This window comes from Populus euphratica, unplaced genomic scaffold (genome assembly GCF_000495115.2).
Source record: "Populus euphratica unplaced genomic scaffold, PopEup_1.0 scaffold15.1, whole genome shotgun sequence".
Lineage (NCBI taxonomy): Eukaryota > Viridiplantae > Streptophyta > Magnoliopsida > Malpighiales > Salicaceae > Populus > Populus euphratica.
The window spans coordinates 1,109,229-1,127,381 of record NW_011499874.1 but is presented as its reverse complement, the minus strand read 5'-3'; the positions used below and the strand labels follow the sequence as shown (position 1 = coordinate 1,127,381).

Genomic DNA, 18,153 nt, shown 5'->3' with positions numbered 1-18,153 from the left:
TATCCATAAAAAAAGAAAGTTATAAATTGAGAAATTTCAGCAATACGGTCATTTTCTAGATTTTTGTTATCCATAAAAAAAGGTTCTAAGCACCAATCCAATCTCCTATAAAAAATAAAAATAGAAATCAAAATTTTCATGCGCCAAGAAATTCATGGTACAAATCGCAGTTCTCTGGAGATTAACACAAGCTAAATGGATATTTACTTGTGTGGCAAGAACCATAGATCATGACCACAGCTAGCTTTCAGGGTCCGGTGCACTGTTGGATTCTGCCACATTGGAAAGTCCATCAAACGAAAATGGTTGGTGTTTTTGTTAGGATCATATGCCATCATAAGGAAAACTCTACCAGCCCAAAGAGATGGACTGTGAGCTTTGGACATTCATCCCCCTCCTCTTACCACATTTAGAAGAGAAATTAATCTACGATTCAAGCATGTTTGATGATGATGAGATTCTCACTGCTGAGACCATCATCCTGGCAAATAAAGCCAACTTCCATTTCTGTGCTGGAACTAGGATCAGGAGGCAGAGGCAAAGACACATTGTCTGGTCTGGTGAGTGGATTACTGCATGCATAACAAGCACCATGTAGCAACTGGGACAGCATCTTGCAGCACAACACCAAACCAGTGCACCGTGCTAGACTTCGGACAGGGGAGGCCGGCCCTTTTTCCATTGGCCTGGGATGGAACACGCCGTGCACCATCTGTCTTTGTGTTTTATTAAACAAATCTGAGGTGTCCTTTAATTAATTAGATAGATCATGAGGTTGTTTTTTGAAATTATTAGTTTTAGCTTTATAAATTTTCGAGTCAGATTATATGATTATTAATTTTAAAATTAATAAAATTACATATAAATTGGTTCGAAAATTCATATTAATAAAAATAAAATCTTATTAAACATGATCACAAGTTAGGTTTTTCCAACAAATTTTTTTTTTTTTAAAAAACCATTTGCTTTCTCATTGAAACACAGTCCCAGCTTCAAGACCATAAATCAACTCATCAATTAATAAAATTTGAGAATCATGGTAACTGCGTTTTCTTATAATTCAGAAATTTCTTATTTTGATTATTTTAAAATAAAGCAAAAGCAACGAAATCGGATCCAAATTCACAGCACTCTCATCGCTCATGCAGCAGTGTTTGATGCCCTAATATAGGATATTATGATCATAAATATAAGAAGTTGTGTAATGCTAATTTTTTCAATTTTTTTTAGTTAAATTTTATTTATAAAAAAAATTATGTTCCTATTTATGCTCTTCTTTTTCTTCTTTTGATTTTATTCCTTTCCTTTTTATCTGTCCAAAGCTCACAGTGTCATTGTCTATGGGCCTATAAAACTTCCCAGCCCATTCTCAGAATCCGCATTCACAATTAACTATCCTTCCCAGCCCATTCTCAGAATCCGCATTCGCAATTAACTATCACAAGGTCCAAACCGTAACTCCATATAAATACCCGTGCTAACATCTAGGGTTTTCTTCAACCTTCATATAAAACATACTCCATCTTCCAGCGCTTCAGTTTTCACTCCGTTCTGCCTCAAAATCTCAATTCCAATGGTAGGCGGCTTCGAAGTAGGTGCCGTCCCTTTCAATCCCGACGGTTGGGGTCCACCGGACGCCACCGTCACCCCCACCACCACCTCCACACTCCCTCTCAACGTCCCCTTCGCTCCCTTCTCTCGCTCTGAAAAGCTCGGCCGAATCGCTGATTTCACTCGCAATCTTAACCAAGGCCAAGGCGGAGCTGGTGGCCGAAAAAACGCTGCATCCGACTCCGTCTTCGACTTCACTGCCGACGACTCCTTCCCCTCCGCCGCTGATAACGACTCCTCCTTCCGTCTCGTTGACGGGAAGCCTCCTCCGCGACCGAAGTTTGGACCTAAGTGGCGGTCCAACCAGCACAACCGCCCTCAGCTACCGCAACGTCGCGATGAAGAAGTGGAGGCGAAGAAGCGCGAGGCGGAGAAAGAGAGGGCTCGGAGGGACCGGCATTATAATCAAAATCGGTCCAACCAGAATCAGCCACGTAGGGAAGCGGCAGTGTTTAAGAGTTCTGTGGAGATCCAACCTGAATGGAATATGCTTGATCAGATTCCGTTTAGTACATTTACGAAACTGTCTTTCTCGGTCCCGGAACCAGAGGATTTGATTTTATGTGGTGGGCTAGAGTTTTATGATAAGAGTTTTGATAGAATCACACCGAAAGCAGAGCGGAGATTGGAAAGGTTTAAGAATAGGAATTTCTTTAAGGTAACTACCACTGATGATCCTGTTATTAGAAGATTAGCTAATGAAGACAAAGCTACTGTTTTTGCCACTGATAATATTTTAGCTACGTTGATGTGCGCAACCCGCTCTGTTTATTCGTGGGATATTGTGGTTCAAAGGGTGGGAAATAAGTTGTTTTTTGATAAAAGAGATGGATCTCAGCTTGATTTGTTGTCAGTTCACGAGACATCACAGGAGCCTTTACCAGAGGCTAAGGATGATATAAACTCGGCGTATTCATTGAGTGTTGAGGCTGCTTATATTAATCAGAACTTTTCGCAGCAAGTTTTGTTTAGGGATGGGAATAAGGTTGCATTTGATGAGCCCAACCCGTTTGCCAATGAAGGGGAGGAGGTTGCATCCGTGGCTTATAAGTATAGGAGGTGGAAATTGGATGATGATATGCATCTTGTTGCTAGGTGCGAAGTGCAGAGTGTTGTTGAGGTTAATAAGCAAAGGTCATTCTTGACATTGAATGCGCTTAATGAGTTTGATCCCAAGTATTCTGGTGTTGATTGGAGACAGAAGTTGGAGACTCAAAGGGGTGCTGTATTGGCTACTGAATTGAAGAACAATGCGAATAAATTGGCTAAATGGACTGCTCAAGCTTTGTTGGCTAGTGCTGATATGATGAAGTTGGGGTATGTGTCTAGGGTCCATCCAAGGGATCATTTCAATCATGTGATTTTGGCTGTTGTTGGATATAAGCCTAAGGACTTTGCTTCTCAGATTAATTTGAATACCTCCAACATGTGGGGTATTGTCAAGAGTATTGTTGACTTGTGTATGAAATTGAATGAGGGTAAGTATGTGCTGGTGAAAGACCCGTCTAAGCCACAAGTGAGGATTTATGAGGTTCCTGCTGATGCGTTTGAGAATGATTATGTGGAGGAGCCTCTGCCCGAGGAGGAACAAGCCCAGCCTCCTGAGGAGAATGCTGAGAATGCCGAGGCAAATGGGGTTACCAATGATGTGGAAGATAAAGAGATTGATGCTCAAGCTTGAAGGTAATGGTTTACTTTGCTTGGTTGACTGAAAGGATCTCTTTTTATGGTAGTTAATTATACCTGCACTAGACATTTCACATATGAATATGATGACCTGTGGTAAGGATACCTCAAGTTCTAGGTGATACATCTGTTACCATGATGTTTGTTTGTAATGTGTCGTATCAGTTGATCAATTGGTCTCTGAAGTGCCTTTGCATGAGAGAGGCGAAATTAGCTTCCCGCACTATGGCAGATAAAGTTATGGCTGTAGTCATGGTCTGATGTACTCATAGGCATGCACCAAGCAATAAAATTCAATCAATATTTCCTGAAATCCTTGTTTTGAGAACTAACAGCTGTCATAATTTTTATTCTGTCAAGAAATTTTGCCCCTGACATTTTTTTCCCTTTCCATATGAATTTTTATTCATTTATTTTTGCTTAAGGTATGTTTTTAGTTTTCTAGAGCATCTTCAGACTCTCGGCGGACATTATCACACAAGCCTCTATCCAAAATTTCTTATAACGAGTGTGACATTGGTTATCCCTTGTAGATCCAGTAATTGAATGGGCAACAACTATGCCATAATTGTAGCATCATCAAGTTTATGTGGTCTGGGGTTGAACCAAAAGTGATTTTTGAAGTTCAATGTCACCATGATTTTTAATCCATGTGTTTGCAACATTGTTACATCCACTTGGTTTCATGATATCAATGCAAAATATATTTCATAATTTACCTTTGGTGTGTAAAAGTTGATCTGCTTCTTGTTAATTTTGTGTGTGAAACGATGAGAGAGAAAACTCAACCTGTTGGTTTACTATAACCATGTTTCATAGTTTTGGGTCGGTTTTTCATATTAGCTCAACCTTCTCAAAATGCTCAATTGAACTGCCTATAGAAAGTAACATTTCTAAATGTTGGTTTGAGCTAAACTTTTCTTCCATTCTCACCCTGCTTGTAATTTGTAGGTGTTTGTTTGTATGAACTCATGAATAATATTTTGTCCTATCTTTTTAATTAAAATTTATATCCTGGTATGTCATCCTCCAATTATAATGCTTATATAATTGCATCCTTTTCTTTTCCATAATTGTTTGCCTTCTAGTTGAAAAGCTAGTAGATGTGAGGAAATAAATTGAAGACAAGTTAACTTGTTGTCAGTTCTCACAAGTCAAGGTCACATTCTAGTGTTCATATGTTGTTTATTTTCCTTATCGTGTGTTCCTGGTTTCTGTTGAATGAAAAACAGAAATATATGAGTGGGTTTTATTTGTTTGAGATTTTTCCAACATATTTCTCGTCTTCTTATCTTTAATGTTAGGGAATATGTTCAGCTTACCAGGTTAAATTTATATTTGAAGTCATCATATATGGCACTTTTCCCTTTCCATGTTCTGCAAGATTGTCTACATGTTTGGTGACAGTACCTGGTGTTGCTAAGGCAAAAAAAGTTTTCATCTTCTATACTGTTTTATTTTCAATTAACTTCATTACCCTGGTATTGTAGTTATACACTTTAAAGAAGTTAATTAATATCATAGGTTTTTCAGTACGGTTTCCTTTTTTAATTTCTAGTTTTGGAAACGGTCTATTCTTCAGTGTTTTATACATCCTTGAATAAGTAGTTTGGTGCCTCCTGTATGTGGGGGCCATAAACTGTTGTAATTACCATACCCTATCATTTCTCAACTACTGGCCTGGTTTGCTAATTGATCCCTTCATTGATTGGATCTTGCAGATCGATCTTGGTTTTGCTGTGAACAGAAGTCCCAGGTCACAAATGGCATTTGCAATTTGAGCATCCCTCCAGGATTGTGGTCTAGGGAGCACTGTTTTTTATTTTTATTTATTTTTGGTTCTGGTCAGTTTGCGCTCTGCTGTTGCAATTTGATCACAAAGTTTGAAGCATCAGGTGCTTGCCTTTTTTAAGATTCTGCTGTACCGAATTTGTAGTAGTGCTGGAGTTTTCTACTTTTCTTCGCCTGGAAACAATATTATATATTGTTTGGGAACTTGTATGATCTGCATGCTGGAAATGAAGGCATATAACTTTCGCCATGTTTGAGTTTCTTTGTTCCCTGTTTGTGACCTCAAACACCAAGGAAACCCTGTTTGAAATTCATAAATGAGTTGTGGCTAGGAATTCGTTGGGATTAACTACTTAATCAAGCCTCTCTCTGTATTTTGTTCCATTATTATTAAAAAACCAAACACACCTGCTGCAAACAGAGTTCAATCTGTACACAGATTTTTAGCCTGAATTGGGATGGATCTTGTCTGATTTCGAACCCGATAAACAAACGCGTATGGTTTTTGGTTTCTGGCTGCTATGGTTTCCATATTTGATCTTAGAAAAATCTGATCAATATAATTTCTAGATCCTGACTTTTAACGTAATTCTTGATTTATCTAAAAGAATATATCAATTTAAAGATTTGACCAGCCTCTTAAATCATACAAAATGAAAAATGTGTTATTTATAATAAAAATTATTTGCAAATCAATATAAACGTGAATCAAAAAAATATATCATGAATATAAATACTGAACAGATAGCCTAAAATTTAAACTTGACTTATTATTATTGATTAGATATCTCCCTCGGAGGCACCAGCGGTTTGCTACTTTGCTGTGATGGTTTTCAAGAGAAATGCGAGATCTGAAAGGCATCATCGTAATCAAGAATACTAGGGGAAAACTTTTGCCAACATGTCATTGGGCAATCTCACCACAACGTGTCCTTGCAAATCTTCTTGTCCCCAGCAAATCCTAAGACTTCACTATTTTGAGCTGCCTTGCCTCTGAATTTCGTATTTTTTTAGGAAATAAATTAAAATAATATTTTTATTTTTAAAAAATTATTTTAACATTAACCCACCAAAATAATATGAAAATATTAAAAAATTATTAATTAAAAAAATTATTTTTTAAAAAAATACTTTTAAAATATAAAAACAATTAAGTTAGTCAATAGTGTTGACATAGTAATTACTGTAATCGAACCTAGTTGCCCTTTAAAATTTTCAACACCAAGGCTCGCATTAGAGTCTTATTCGCTGTTTGTAGTTTCATTCTAAATGATGTTTCATAAAAAAATTTAAAAAAATTACTTATTTTTTTTATACTTTTAATATATACTGATGATAAAAATAATTTTTAAAAAATAAAATTAAAAATACTATTTTAATGTATTTTTAAATAAAAAAATCTAATAATATTATTTTGAACACTTCTTTAAAAATAAGGGTTGTTTAGAGTGTACGATGAAAATAAAGAGTGGATTTTAAATAAAAGACAGAAGAAATAAATAATCTAAAATTCTTATAATCTATTTGTATAAAATTCTTCATTTGTTTCGTTTGTTTTAAGATCATGACCCTTCCTTAGCTACCCTTGGAGGCTATGTAACAACTGGATCCTGTTCTGTAACTTTAAAGCCCTTTCTTTCTTAAAACCGAAATAAATAAAAAAATCATTTTCTCCGAGACAGCTGTTAACCACAGAAATGAAGGCCCTCTGGTCAATTAATAAAAGTCCATATTCCCTTGGTGGCACTTCAAGTTTCTCCGACAAGTCAAATCTCAAAAGGTTAAAAAAAATGGGCGAGGAGTACTGCAATGTGCGGCCCGAGTTTTTATCACTTGACTCGAGAATTTTACCTTTCAACTTCAAATTTATAAAGCCAAGAAATATACCGAAGAACAAGGGTGGGGTGGGGTGGTGCGTTGGAGGATCATCGATTTGCATTATGTTTTTTAAACATATTTTGTTTATTTAAAAATATATTTAAATCATTTTTTTATTTAAAAAAATTGATATCAACACATCAAAATGTTTTTCTAAAATATCAATTCTGGTTTTTTTTTAATAAATAAACTTTTCAAAAACATCTACAAGTAAAAACCAGTTAAATACACATTGATTGTAGGTGAAAAACCTAGTAAAAAAGAAGAACCAGAAGGAACCATAAAGAAAATGGCAGCCAAAAAATGGGTATACAAAAGCAAGAATGTAGGAGAAGTTGGAAGGCAGGATATGTAGAGAGAGAAAGAAATGCAAACTGAAATTACATTAGAGTTTTAATAATGACATTTTCAATAATATTATTTTTTTTAATGCACAAATCTTGAAAAATTGTTGTTTATAAATAGAATGAATCATACATGTCATTTAATCATTTAAAGATAACGAGTAACCATCTACTGCGGAGTACATCACGTGTTCCTACCATAAAAAATTTGAAACAACCCATTTGGATTGTCCCAAACAAACTGCCTCTTTTTTATTATTATTTTCACATTATTTTTCTCTTTAATAACCATCAATAAAATGTCAATAACTATTTTTTCATCAATGACATGACAAGTGCAATAACCAAGGTACTTACGACACCACTCATCATTAAACACGTTCAAATCCATTCTTCGTTAATACTCTCCACTAAACAAGTACTAATTTCTCCATTCACTATAAGGCTTTTTATAATTAAACTATATACATTATGAGATAACTGTAACATCATGCCTTACAAAACAAGCTTAACTAAGATCTTATTTCTGATCATAAGATTAGAATGAATAATCAATAATCATATGACAATTTCAAAAACAAATAACAACCGTATAATAATATAATTATAAAAACCACAAGCAACCACATAACAATTCTAGAAACTATAAGTAACCCATTCAACAATCCAACAAACTTGTACAAAATACACAACCTTCACATGTGTATTTTTCTGCATTATTTACTTTCTTGTAAATTATTTATCTCCTGTATTTTAATAGCTTAAACATTAAAAGAAACTTGTTTCGAGGAAAGTTATTGTGTGCCCCCTAAATTAGTGATAAATCCAATCACTTTACCTACCCAAGATCACATCCCATGAAAAGTCTAGATTCAATTTAAAGTTTTTGATTAGTCATAATACCTGGTTATGTGTGCTCACTACATATATAGATATTAAAATGATGGCTCCTGAATCTTGTAGTATATTAAAATGTTGGATAGTTTACATCAATAGTAAAACCTACTCTTACACGAGCTTTCAATGGACAACATCGTAAAGATCGTGAGTCACCAATTCATGTCCCTATTCTACGCTTACAATTTTCTTAAACCACCTGTTTGGTTCCTTTCATGAAAACATTACTTACTAATTTATAGATTTGTGTTATGTTGCGGTTTAAATAAAAAAAAATAAATATAAAAAAATATTTAGTTTATAGAAAAATTTTCATCGTTGATATTATATCTGATTCAACAAATCAATTTTAAAATTTTTTAATTATACTTTTTATTTAGCTCAGATTTAAAATTAAATTATATAGGAGTCATTCCACCATGATTTAGTCAATTTGATGGGTCTAAAAATAACTTGGAAGACCTGTAAGATACATGATTTGACTTTAAAAAATCAAGATAATATATATATTTTTTTAATATACATGATCTGGGTGATAGATTCACTGGTTTTAACAAGCTTGTTTTTTAAAATTATTTTTATTTAATTATATGATAACAAAAATAGATAATTATAAAATCAAACATAAAAAAAATTAAAATATTTATTTGAGACTACAATAATATTACATAGTACAAATTGAAACAATGTATGAAAATAAATTCAAAATCAAATAAATATTGAATAATAAAATTAAAAAATAACAAAAATAAAATAAAAAATAGGGGGCATGCAAAAAAAAAAGAAAAATATTTTTCAGTAAAAGAAAATTTTGTTTGGTTTTCATAAAAGTGTTTTTCTTTTGATTTTGGGCAGAAAATACTTTTCAAAATTGTGAAAAAAATTAGAAATATCTAGTTATTGGTTGATTATATCAAATTTTATCATCAATATTTTGATTGCTATATATTTTATTTTGAATATTTTTTTTTTAATTTCATCCCTTCGAACTTGATTTAATTTGATTTTTTTTTATCAATTTTGGTTATCATATTTTTTGTTGTTATTTGTTTTTCTCTTATAATTTAATTTATTGAATATTTTTATCTATTATATTTGTTCCATATTTTTTTGATTGTTATTTATTTTTATTTGAAATAATTTATGAAATTATATATTTTTTTAAATTTCATCATCTTTTAATTTTTTAATTTGTTAAATTTGATCTTTATTATTTTAATTGTTATTTATTTTATTTTAAATAATTTATAAAATTAGATTTTTTTTCAATTTCATCCTCCAACTTTTTAATATATAAAATTTCATTCTTATTATTGTAATAAACTTGGAATAAAATAAAACAATAATAAATTATTTTTTAATTTATTTTTATAACATAGTCAAATATTAGAAAAAAATAATTTACTTTATAAAAATTTATTCTTTTAAAAAAATTATTTTATAAAAAATTTATTTTCTAGCAAGCAAACAAACAGTGTGTGTATTATGTAATTAGTGGTTCACTCATTCGAGCATACACAACATCAGTCAATTATATACCATGCTAAACTAAAATTGGGATAGCGCTTTGAAAATTCCAACTTGCTTGTTTCTCCCAAAAAATAAGATAATAATTTGATTTTCTAGCTCGACCCATTTGATGTCCATCTAATACTTATTTTTCAATAATAAAGTTACTTTTCAAAACAAGTTTGCACGACAAGCGAGACAAAAATTGATTCTTTTTTTTCAAAGCAACTTATCCGCCAATGGGGATGAAGTCTTTTCCTTGATGATTCTAAGGGCATACCCCTCCCTCCACCTTGTCCTGGTAAATTCAAAATAATTTAATAAATTCTTTTGGATACATTGATCTCAAGGCTGGAAATCAAGGAAACAAATCCTGTTCACCATCGTATCAACCCTTGACACTCATATCTAATATTTAATATTGGGGATGATAATTATTTTTTAAATTATTTTTTATTTAAAAATTATTAAAATGATATTTTTTTATTTTTTTAAATTTATTTTTGATATTAACATGATTATATATGTCAAACATGTGCTGTGAATTGAGTTATGATAATATATATAAATCATTCAATATATTTTTTTTATTTAAAATCATGTATACAGTGTTAGATCATGTACTTATTATTTGTTAAATCTATTTATGTTATGTAATCCAAAACAAATACATCAACTACCTCACTTGTGTCGTAAAGTGCTTAATACTTGATAAATAGATATTATATAATATTAAGTTACATACAAATATTATATATTCTTAAGTTATAATAGTTAATTATCATTATTATCATTTGTTATAGTTATAGTTATACAATAAACTTTTATAAATAATGTAGATTCATTTCTATAGTATTTGCAGGGCTCATATCTATTTTAAAGTTAAAAGGAATCTCACTTTTAAAAAGCAAAAGTTACTAAAATATTAAAGTGTTATTATTTTAATCCTAGTTAAATCCAGTAAAAACTCAATCCAATCAAATTTGACGATATCAAACACTAGGTTCATGCAAAATTGTCATTCCAAAATATTATTATAGTTATATTTGGCATTGGGGTCTAACAAAGTTTTTGAAAAAAATTAGCTTGAATTTTTTTTTATATATTTTTAGATCATTTTAATTTATTAATATTAAAAATAAATTTTAAAAAATAAAAAATATATATTATTTTAATATATTTCAGAAAAAAAACTTTGAAAATCAAAATCTATCCTACTTTTAAACTGATCATAATACTACTAATCTCGAGAATATAATTAAAAAAGCTGGTAGATTAATTGTGTTCAAAGTTATATATATAAATTATTTTTAATATTAACATATAAAAACCATATAAAAAACTAAAAAAAAATAATCTAAGATAAAAAAAATTAAAACATTAGTAAAAATCAAGTTGAACCTCGATTCCATAAACTTTTAATAGTAATCAGTTAAGTTGCTCGGGCCGGCATCAAATCCATCCGCACGAGAGAAATTATTCGGATCCACATGCTGTAATCAGTCTCGTCGAGTGGTTTACAGGCAAACGTAGATATTGTTTTTAATGCTGCCTGAGCATGGCTTGACTTTCATCCCATTGGCACATGCATGATTGGCTAATTTAATTAAGATGGATCCTGAGGAGTGAGGCCCTGTTAGGATCAACGTCTTCTAGGGCAAATGACACCATATGAACCTTCTGGGAAAATCAATTAATTCCATGCCATTGAAATGGAAGTTGCTGGGGACGCCATATGAACCCTAAACCCTGGAAAAAAGGGTCATGCCAATGACTTTTCAAAATTAAACACTATTATTTAGCTTCAACTGTCGATTTCTTTAATCTAGCTTTTCAATCTCAATATATTGATGTTCTCAAGAAAATTCAATGCCATTACTACCCATGGGAACCATGTCTGCTTTTTTTTATTTATCATTTTCAATTTGGGAGTGGCTATAGGCACAATGTCATTGCCTCCCCCTCTCTTGGCACAGCCTTGTTGACTTCTTCTTTTTCTTTTTTAATGACTAAAGTGTCCATGTTTTTTTTTTTTTACTGATTTATTAGTATCTCTAACTAATTAAGATTTTATTACTTTATTAAAACTAAAAGAAAAAAGATACAATCTCAACCCTAAAATTTTAAATTGTAAAGGATAAACAACAATATGTTTACGATTCTTGAAAAGAATTATCCGATAGAAAAAGTGGGAAAGAAAGAGAAAGAAAAGCAATCTCATTATCTTTGTGTTAAAGTGAACCAGAAATTTCTACCATGGGGAGATCAACAAGCATAAATCACTATCAACTTTTTAGTTTTTTATGTGTTCTTGCTTTTTGTTGGCGGTATTGTAATGGTTGATTAGGCTGATTATTTTTAATTTGGTTTAATTTTCATTTAAAATAATAATTGAACTATGATTTTTTTAATTGAAAACCAAAACCGGTTCTAATTGGTCAATTCAAGTTTTCCCAGTTTAATAGATTTTTCAGGGTTTTTTTTATTCCTAGATGGTTGATAATAATGATAATCAAAGAAACTGACAATAAAAGTGTGTTGCCATGTTTAGATTATAAACGAATTTAAACATGTATAGATTAAAAGTATAGTTTATGAAACTATGAGGACTAATCAGATAGTTTTTCTGAACTATAGGGACTGAGCTACGACTAAACCCCACCAACTCATTGATCAGTCCGAAAGCAACTATCTCCGTTAATGGCGTGCCGTTGTCTGTCAAACTACCTTATAATCAGCATTAGTGCATCCTTATTTTTTCCATCGGTCCTTTGACACAAAAAACATTAAAAAAAAAGAAAAGAAAAAAAAAAGGTTACTTTATAAATAATTTAAATTTTGAAGAGAAACGTTTTGGAAGGGCATCCCTGTTACAGGGAGCGCAGTCTGTGGCTGGCAAGACTCAGAGACTTGTCAGCTTGTCCTTGTCTTTTTTCGACCGAGAGCAACGCCACCTTATCCATCGTACAATAACTTTCCCAGTGTATGTTCAAAACTATGAAATTCAAAAGCATATTTAAAAGATAACGGCTAGTAACGGATTAGGATTGTCTTTGTTTTCATGTTTAAAAGGTGTTTTTTAGTTTTTTTTTAATTTTAGATTTTTAATATATTAATATTTTTTTTTAAAAAAAAATAAAATTATTATTTTGAAGTAAAAAATAATCACCATTACAATCTCAAATGCTATTTATATTAATATCATTGTAATTCTTACCTTTATATTTTGAGATTTTGAGCACTTGACAGTTCCAATCAAATTTCTATTTAAGTATAAGAGTTTTTTTAGGTTTAAATATTTTTAAAGTGATTTTAATTTTTTAAAAATATATTAAATTAATTTTTTAAAAAAAATTAATGATTTTAATATAAATATCAAGTTAAAATAATATTTTAAAAAAATATTATAAATTACACTAACAAACATTTAGTGATTAGATGCGTTAGACCATGAACTATAAAAAATAACTATTAAAATCGAAAGAAGAGGAGGTACAAAAATGGAAAAGTAGATTTGTTTTACATTCAAAAATGTTTTTCAAAATTTTTATTTTTTTTAAATTTAAATTTTTTGATATATTGGTTTTAAAAATTAAAAATTATTATTTTAATATATTTATAAATAACAAATATTTTAACAGGTAGAATTGAGTGAACAATTCTAAGCCCCGCTGGACTCCAACCTCTGCATTCCTCTGTCACTCGTCCACGTTGTTTTTTCCTTTACCGATCACTTGCTCAGTCCATCATTGTTTATATAAAAAAAGCATCTGCCACTATTTTTATTTTTTTTAAATCAAAGGACTCATTATTTTACTATGTTCTATTGATGAAAATAATATGGATTTGTATAATATTTTTATTTTTAGTTTATTATTATTTTTTAAAATTTTTATTATTTCTCATTACATTAATTAGTGATTGGATTTAATAATTTATTTTATGCTGGTTTTATAGATTTTTGTAATCTTAAATTTTTTTATATTAAATTAATTCTTAATTTCGAGAGGAAGAATTCAGTTAAGTTGTTTATGAAAAATTTAAAATGAGAGGATTAGAATTGAAAGCCATATGAAATGTTTGTCCTTTAACAAATAAAAATCTTTTTTTAGACATTTTTTTGGCTCAAGCCATCAAATTTTTATTTTATAATTTTATAATTTCACATTGCATTGTTTAGTGATACTTATTGATGATTTATTTTGTATTTTGTTTTTACATTTGATTGGTTTTTAATTTTTGCAAAAAAGTATTTGATTTTGTTATTTATAAAAAACTAAAAAATAAGAATATTAAAATTTTAAGTTTGGTAAAATCGCAAGCCTTTTTTTTTTAAAAAAAAAGAGAGAGGTGCAAACGCTATTTAAGTTTAAGAGTTTATTCAATTTTCTTTTTTGATCCTTCTATTTTGGAATATTATATAATCTAGTCTTAAGTTTTATTTTATTCATATTGTTTGGATTTTCATTTCTTTAAGTAGATGGAAGTAGAGAGAGTTTTTTTTAATTTGATTTTATGTTTTTAGACTTTGAATTTGCTTGCTTAATTTATATATAAAAAAACACCACGCACGAGAGCTAGCTGGTTCAAAACCAAACAACATTTCGAATCAATGAGACATACATCATATGGGTAAGTTACATTAATAACCTTTCTCATAAAGTCTACTTATAAAGTTAAATTTTCCTAGGTTTTATTAAAAAGGGAAGCAATTAATTGAGAAAATTAGCTGTGTTTTATGGATACAGTTGAGTAAAATTTGGGTTCATAATTATTTAACTTAATTTCTAATATTTTATAAATTGTAAATCAAACTTATTTAATTTTTTTTTATATTCAAGCAGATTGGATATATTGGAAAAGGCTAATTTTTATATGAATATTACATATATTTATGAATAATTGAAATTATATTACTAGTTTTCATGGGTCTATATTTAAAGATGGATCTCCAACATGAATTATCAGTGTTATGACACTCTTAATGTTAATTTTTATTTTTATATCCTAATTACAATTAAATTCTATCTACCTCATCCTGTGGAGACAATTTTTTTTGTTATATTAAATAAATCTAATAAAAAGTATATTAACAAAAAAAATATAAATCAGAATATTTCTAAATAAAATAAAAATAAATATTTAATTCATAAACTATCAAATACAAAAACATATTTAGTATATGAATCAGGTATCAAATTTTAAGAATTAAAACCCATCACCTAACCTGAATATCTAATTTTTAAGTTCTTTGAATCCTCTATTATAAATAATATCTACATGAATTTAACAAGTTAACTCTACTCCTAAAATGCAAATATTACACACTAAACTTTTTTTTAACAAATGAGCCTAGATGCATCCCTTCCAGTATGCTACAGTCTAGAACTTCCTTCTCGAGCAGATTTACCCCACTAGTGTTGAGAGAGAGATTTTTATCAGCAAAATCGCAGCAAATCACGGCTTGCTAGGAGGTCTTTGTAATTGTGTTACAACTGTATTTAAAAAAAAATTAAAATGTTTTTTAATTTTAAGTATTTTTTATATTTTTAAATCCTTAGAAAAATAAATTTTTAAAAATAAAAAAATATATTACCTTAGTATATTTCCTACGTCCGAACAGACACTTGGTCTATAAAATCCCTCCCTTGGAAGCTTATTACCACATCTCTCTCTCTCTCTCTCTCTCGGTTTCTCAGAGAGGTCCAAAAACAGAAAGAGATGGGTTTTGTTATAGCTAAAGCACTTGTGCCATTCCTCCTTTCATTGCTATGCTTCACTGTTTTTAGTGAGAAAGCTGAGTCACTGCCAGCTCAGGCACCCCATCACCGGGGCTCCTACCATCACTACCCAACAGCAGCACCAATGAGTGCGCCACCGAGTCATGCACCTAGCCAAGCACCAACCCCACACCACCACCACCACCATCGTGGTCACGCACCAGCTCCTGCACCTGTTCACACTCCAGCACATGCACCAGTGCACCCACCAAAGCCTCCAATGCCCCCACCAGTACCAGCTCACTTCCCAAGAAAGCTCATAGCAGTTCAAGGTGTTGTTTACTGCAAATCTTGCAACTATTCTGGGGTTGATACCCTCCTGGGAGCAAAACCAGTTCTTGGTAACTTGTTCAAACTTCCTAACCCCTCTGGCTTAAGTTTATCTCTTTTCTAAAAAAACAGTAATGAGTTAATCTAACAATATTCTTAAGAAACAACATTCAAGCAACTATACCGTTTTCCATGTTCAAGCATAACTATCGCTTCCTCCTACAGGCCGAAAAAATAACATGAGCTAGCTAGCTAGCTCGTTTATTTTATGGAAATGTTGCTTTTTTTTTGTGTCTATCTTGAAAGATTATGTCTTGTGCGTGGACATGCATAAGAGAGTATATGCTGTCCTCTGTTCGACTATTTTACGTGTACAAAAATACGAGATAGGTTATTTTGTAGACTCACGTACGTATATTATTGCCGTACATGTTCATACGCATTGTGTCAGCTTTCCTGGTCTCTCTGCGAGATGGACATATCCGTGACGTATTTTATTCGAGTTTTGAATTTATGGACAGATAAAGAGCCGAGGTTTCTACTCTTTTTCTGAGTGCATGTAACATCAATTAGATAATAAAGTTATGGGCTGAAGCAGCTTTATTTATTCCAAGGACTAGCTCTTTACTATAGGTACAAAAGTAAACATCAAATGCCTAGTCTAGCATTGTGTGTGGGTATCCCACGGCTAGAGTTCTAAAAGGGGGGAGGGGAGAGGGAAGAAAAGTAATTGTTATTATTGTTTGTCCAATGAAGTGAGTAGGCATTGATTGTCATGTGCAGGGGCTACCGTAAAACTACAGTGCAATAACACCAAGAAGCCACAAGACGTGAAGACTACAACCGACAAGAATGGTTACTTCCTCATCAAAGCGCCCGGGACCATCACCAACTATGGAGTTCACAGGTGCAAGGTGTGGTTAGTCTCATCGCCGAGTACTGCTTGCAGCAAGATTACTAATCTCCATGGTGGACTGACCGGCGCCATCTTGAGGCCTGAGAAGAAGCCTTTTGTTGATGAAAAGAAGCGTGAATTTGCTCTCTTCAGTGTTGGCCCTTTTGCTTTCGAGTCCAAATGCCCTCGTTAATCCCCCAAAGTTTGTATTGGTTGCTGCCTACTGTTTCTAGCATTGCGTGTCGCCGCTTTAATTAGAGTTTCTTTTGGGCTATGTAATTGCAGTTTCTTAATTACTTCAGCGTGCCGTTTGAGAGAATAATTTATAGTATCCATAGATTACAAATAAGCCTTTGCCTTTTATTTTGGATGTCAGACTCTGGGACCATAATTATTACTTAGGCAATAAATACCACCGCTCGACCAAAAAGCAAAGATAATCTAATCCATTCGAGTTATTCAAAAAATATCTTTATGATATGCTAGACAAGTTTCAAGAAGGGGGCATTTGGCCCCCATGGCTGCGAGGCCGCTACTGGGTTTATCAAGTTGGTTCTGTACAAGGAAAACGAGCAATTCACGTCAAATGTTTCAAATGATATTTCTAGTGATTCTTGCATATTCTGGCCTGTAATTTGCAGCATGTCATCGAACAAGGAAGTTTTACATAAAAACAACTATTTCTTTTGAAAGAAATGTGTGTTTTTACCCAAATTATTAAGTAACAAGGTCACCGCAGTATAGTTACTCCTAATCGCCGAAAAATTCCCAGTAAGGGTGAGTACAATAATTTCTTTTTCGGCACGACCTCCAAAGAATGCCGATCAACTTGGGATGTGGCTGCCCTTCCATCGGATTCCTTTTGTTTTGTTTTAAGCTTTCTACTTTTTTTTTTTTTAACATGACCAATGGATCTTCTGAAGGTCCAATAATCAAAGTGAGTGAGCCTCCCTTGATAAACAGTGGTTTAGATTAAATCAGCATGGGTTTTTGCACCAAGAGGGCCCACCAAAATTCAATTACGGATAACGAAGAAGTAGATCTATATTTATGTTCAACAAAAATGCAGGTTATTTTATCATTTTAACAAATTTTGTTAAGAGTTTTAAGAAAATAACACATGTTAGAAAAATGTCTAAAAAATAATATAATTTGAGCATAATTACATTTTTAAAAATATTAATTTTGTTTGATGTTAATTAAGGTTAAGGTAATTTAAAGTTCGGTTATCCTGAACAAAATTGTTAGCTAATTATAATATTATTTAATAATCTTTCATGATGTATTTATAATTGTTTTATCAAATTTTTTTAACAATATCGAGTATATTAAAAAGGAACCCGGCAAATCTGGTAATTTTTTTATTTTTCCCTTATGTCCCATCATAACATCTCTTATTATTGAACATTGGATTTTAAATCGTATACATTGACCGGACATGTAGTTTTGCCGTGTTAAAAAAATGCAGACAATGATTCTAGGATACCCCTTT

General features: G+C 31.4%; 2 protein-coding genes across 2 annotated transcripts; both read left to right on the top strand.

Moving 5' to 3' along the window:
* Positions 1-1,492: 1,492 nt before the first annotated feature.
* LOC105128023 (eukaryotic translation initiation factor 3 subunit D-like) lies at positions 1,493-5,430 on the top strand. Its single transcript, XM_011029517.1, has 2 exons — positions 1,493-3,294; positions 5,019-5,430. The coding sequence occupies exon 1, from the start codon at positions 1,574-1,576 to the stop codon at positions 3,290-3,292; it is 1,719 nt and encodes a 572-aa protein (XP_011027819.1). The 5' UTR covers positions 1,493-1,573; the 3' UTR covers positions 3,293-3,294; positions 5,019-5,430.
* Positions 5,431-15,374: 9,944 nt separating this feature from the next.
* Positions 15,375-17,028, top strand: LOC105128022 (pistil-specific extensin-like protein). Its single transcript, XM_011029516.1, has 2 exons — positions 15,375-15,837; positions 16,550-17,028. The coding sequence occupies exons 1-2, from the start codon at positions 15,438-15,440 to the stop codon at positions 16,852-16,854; spliced, it is 705 nt and encodes a 234-aa protein (XP_011027818.1). The 5' UTR covers positions 15,375-15,437; the 3' UTR covers positions 16,855-17,028.
* The last annotated feature ends 1,125 nt before the right edge of the window (positions 17,029-18,153 follow it).

What these genes read in the sequence shown, in the direction of transcription:
- LOC105128023 (XM_011029517.1), top strand. Translation starts at nt 1,574, where the DNA reads ATGGTAGGCGGCTTCGAAGTAGGTGCCGTCCCTTTCAATCCCGACGGT.
- LOC105128022 (XM_011029516.1), top strand. Translation starts at nt 15,438, where the DNA reads ATGGGTTTTGTTATAGCTAAAGCACTTGTGCCATTCCTCCTTTCATTG. An exon ending in GGGAGCAAAACCAGTTCTTG is followed by an intron (nt 15,838 to 16,549) that starts GTAACTTGTTCA and finishes TGTCATGTGCAG; the next exon opens with GGGCTACCGTAAAACTACAG.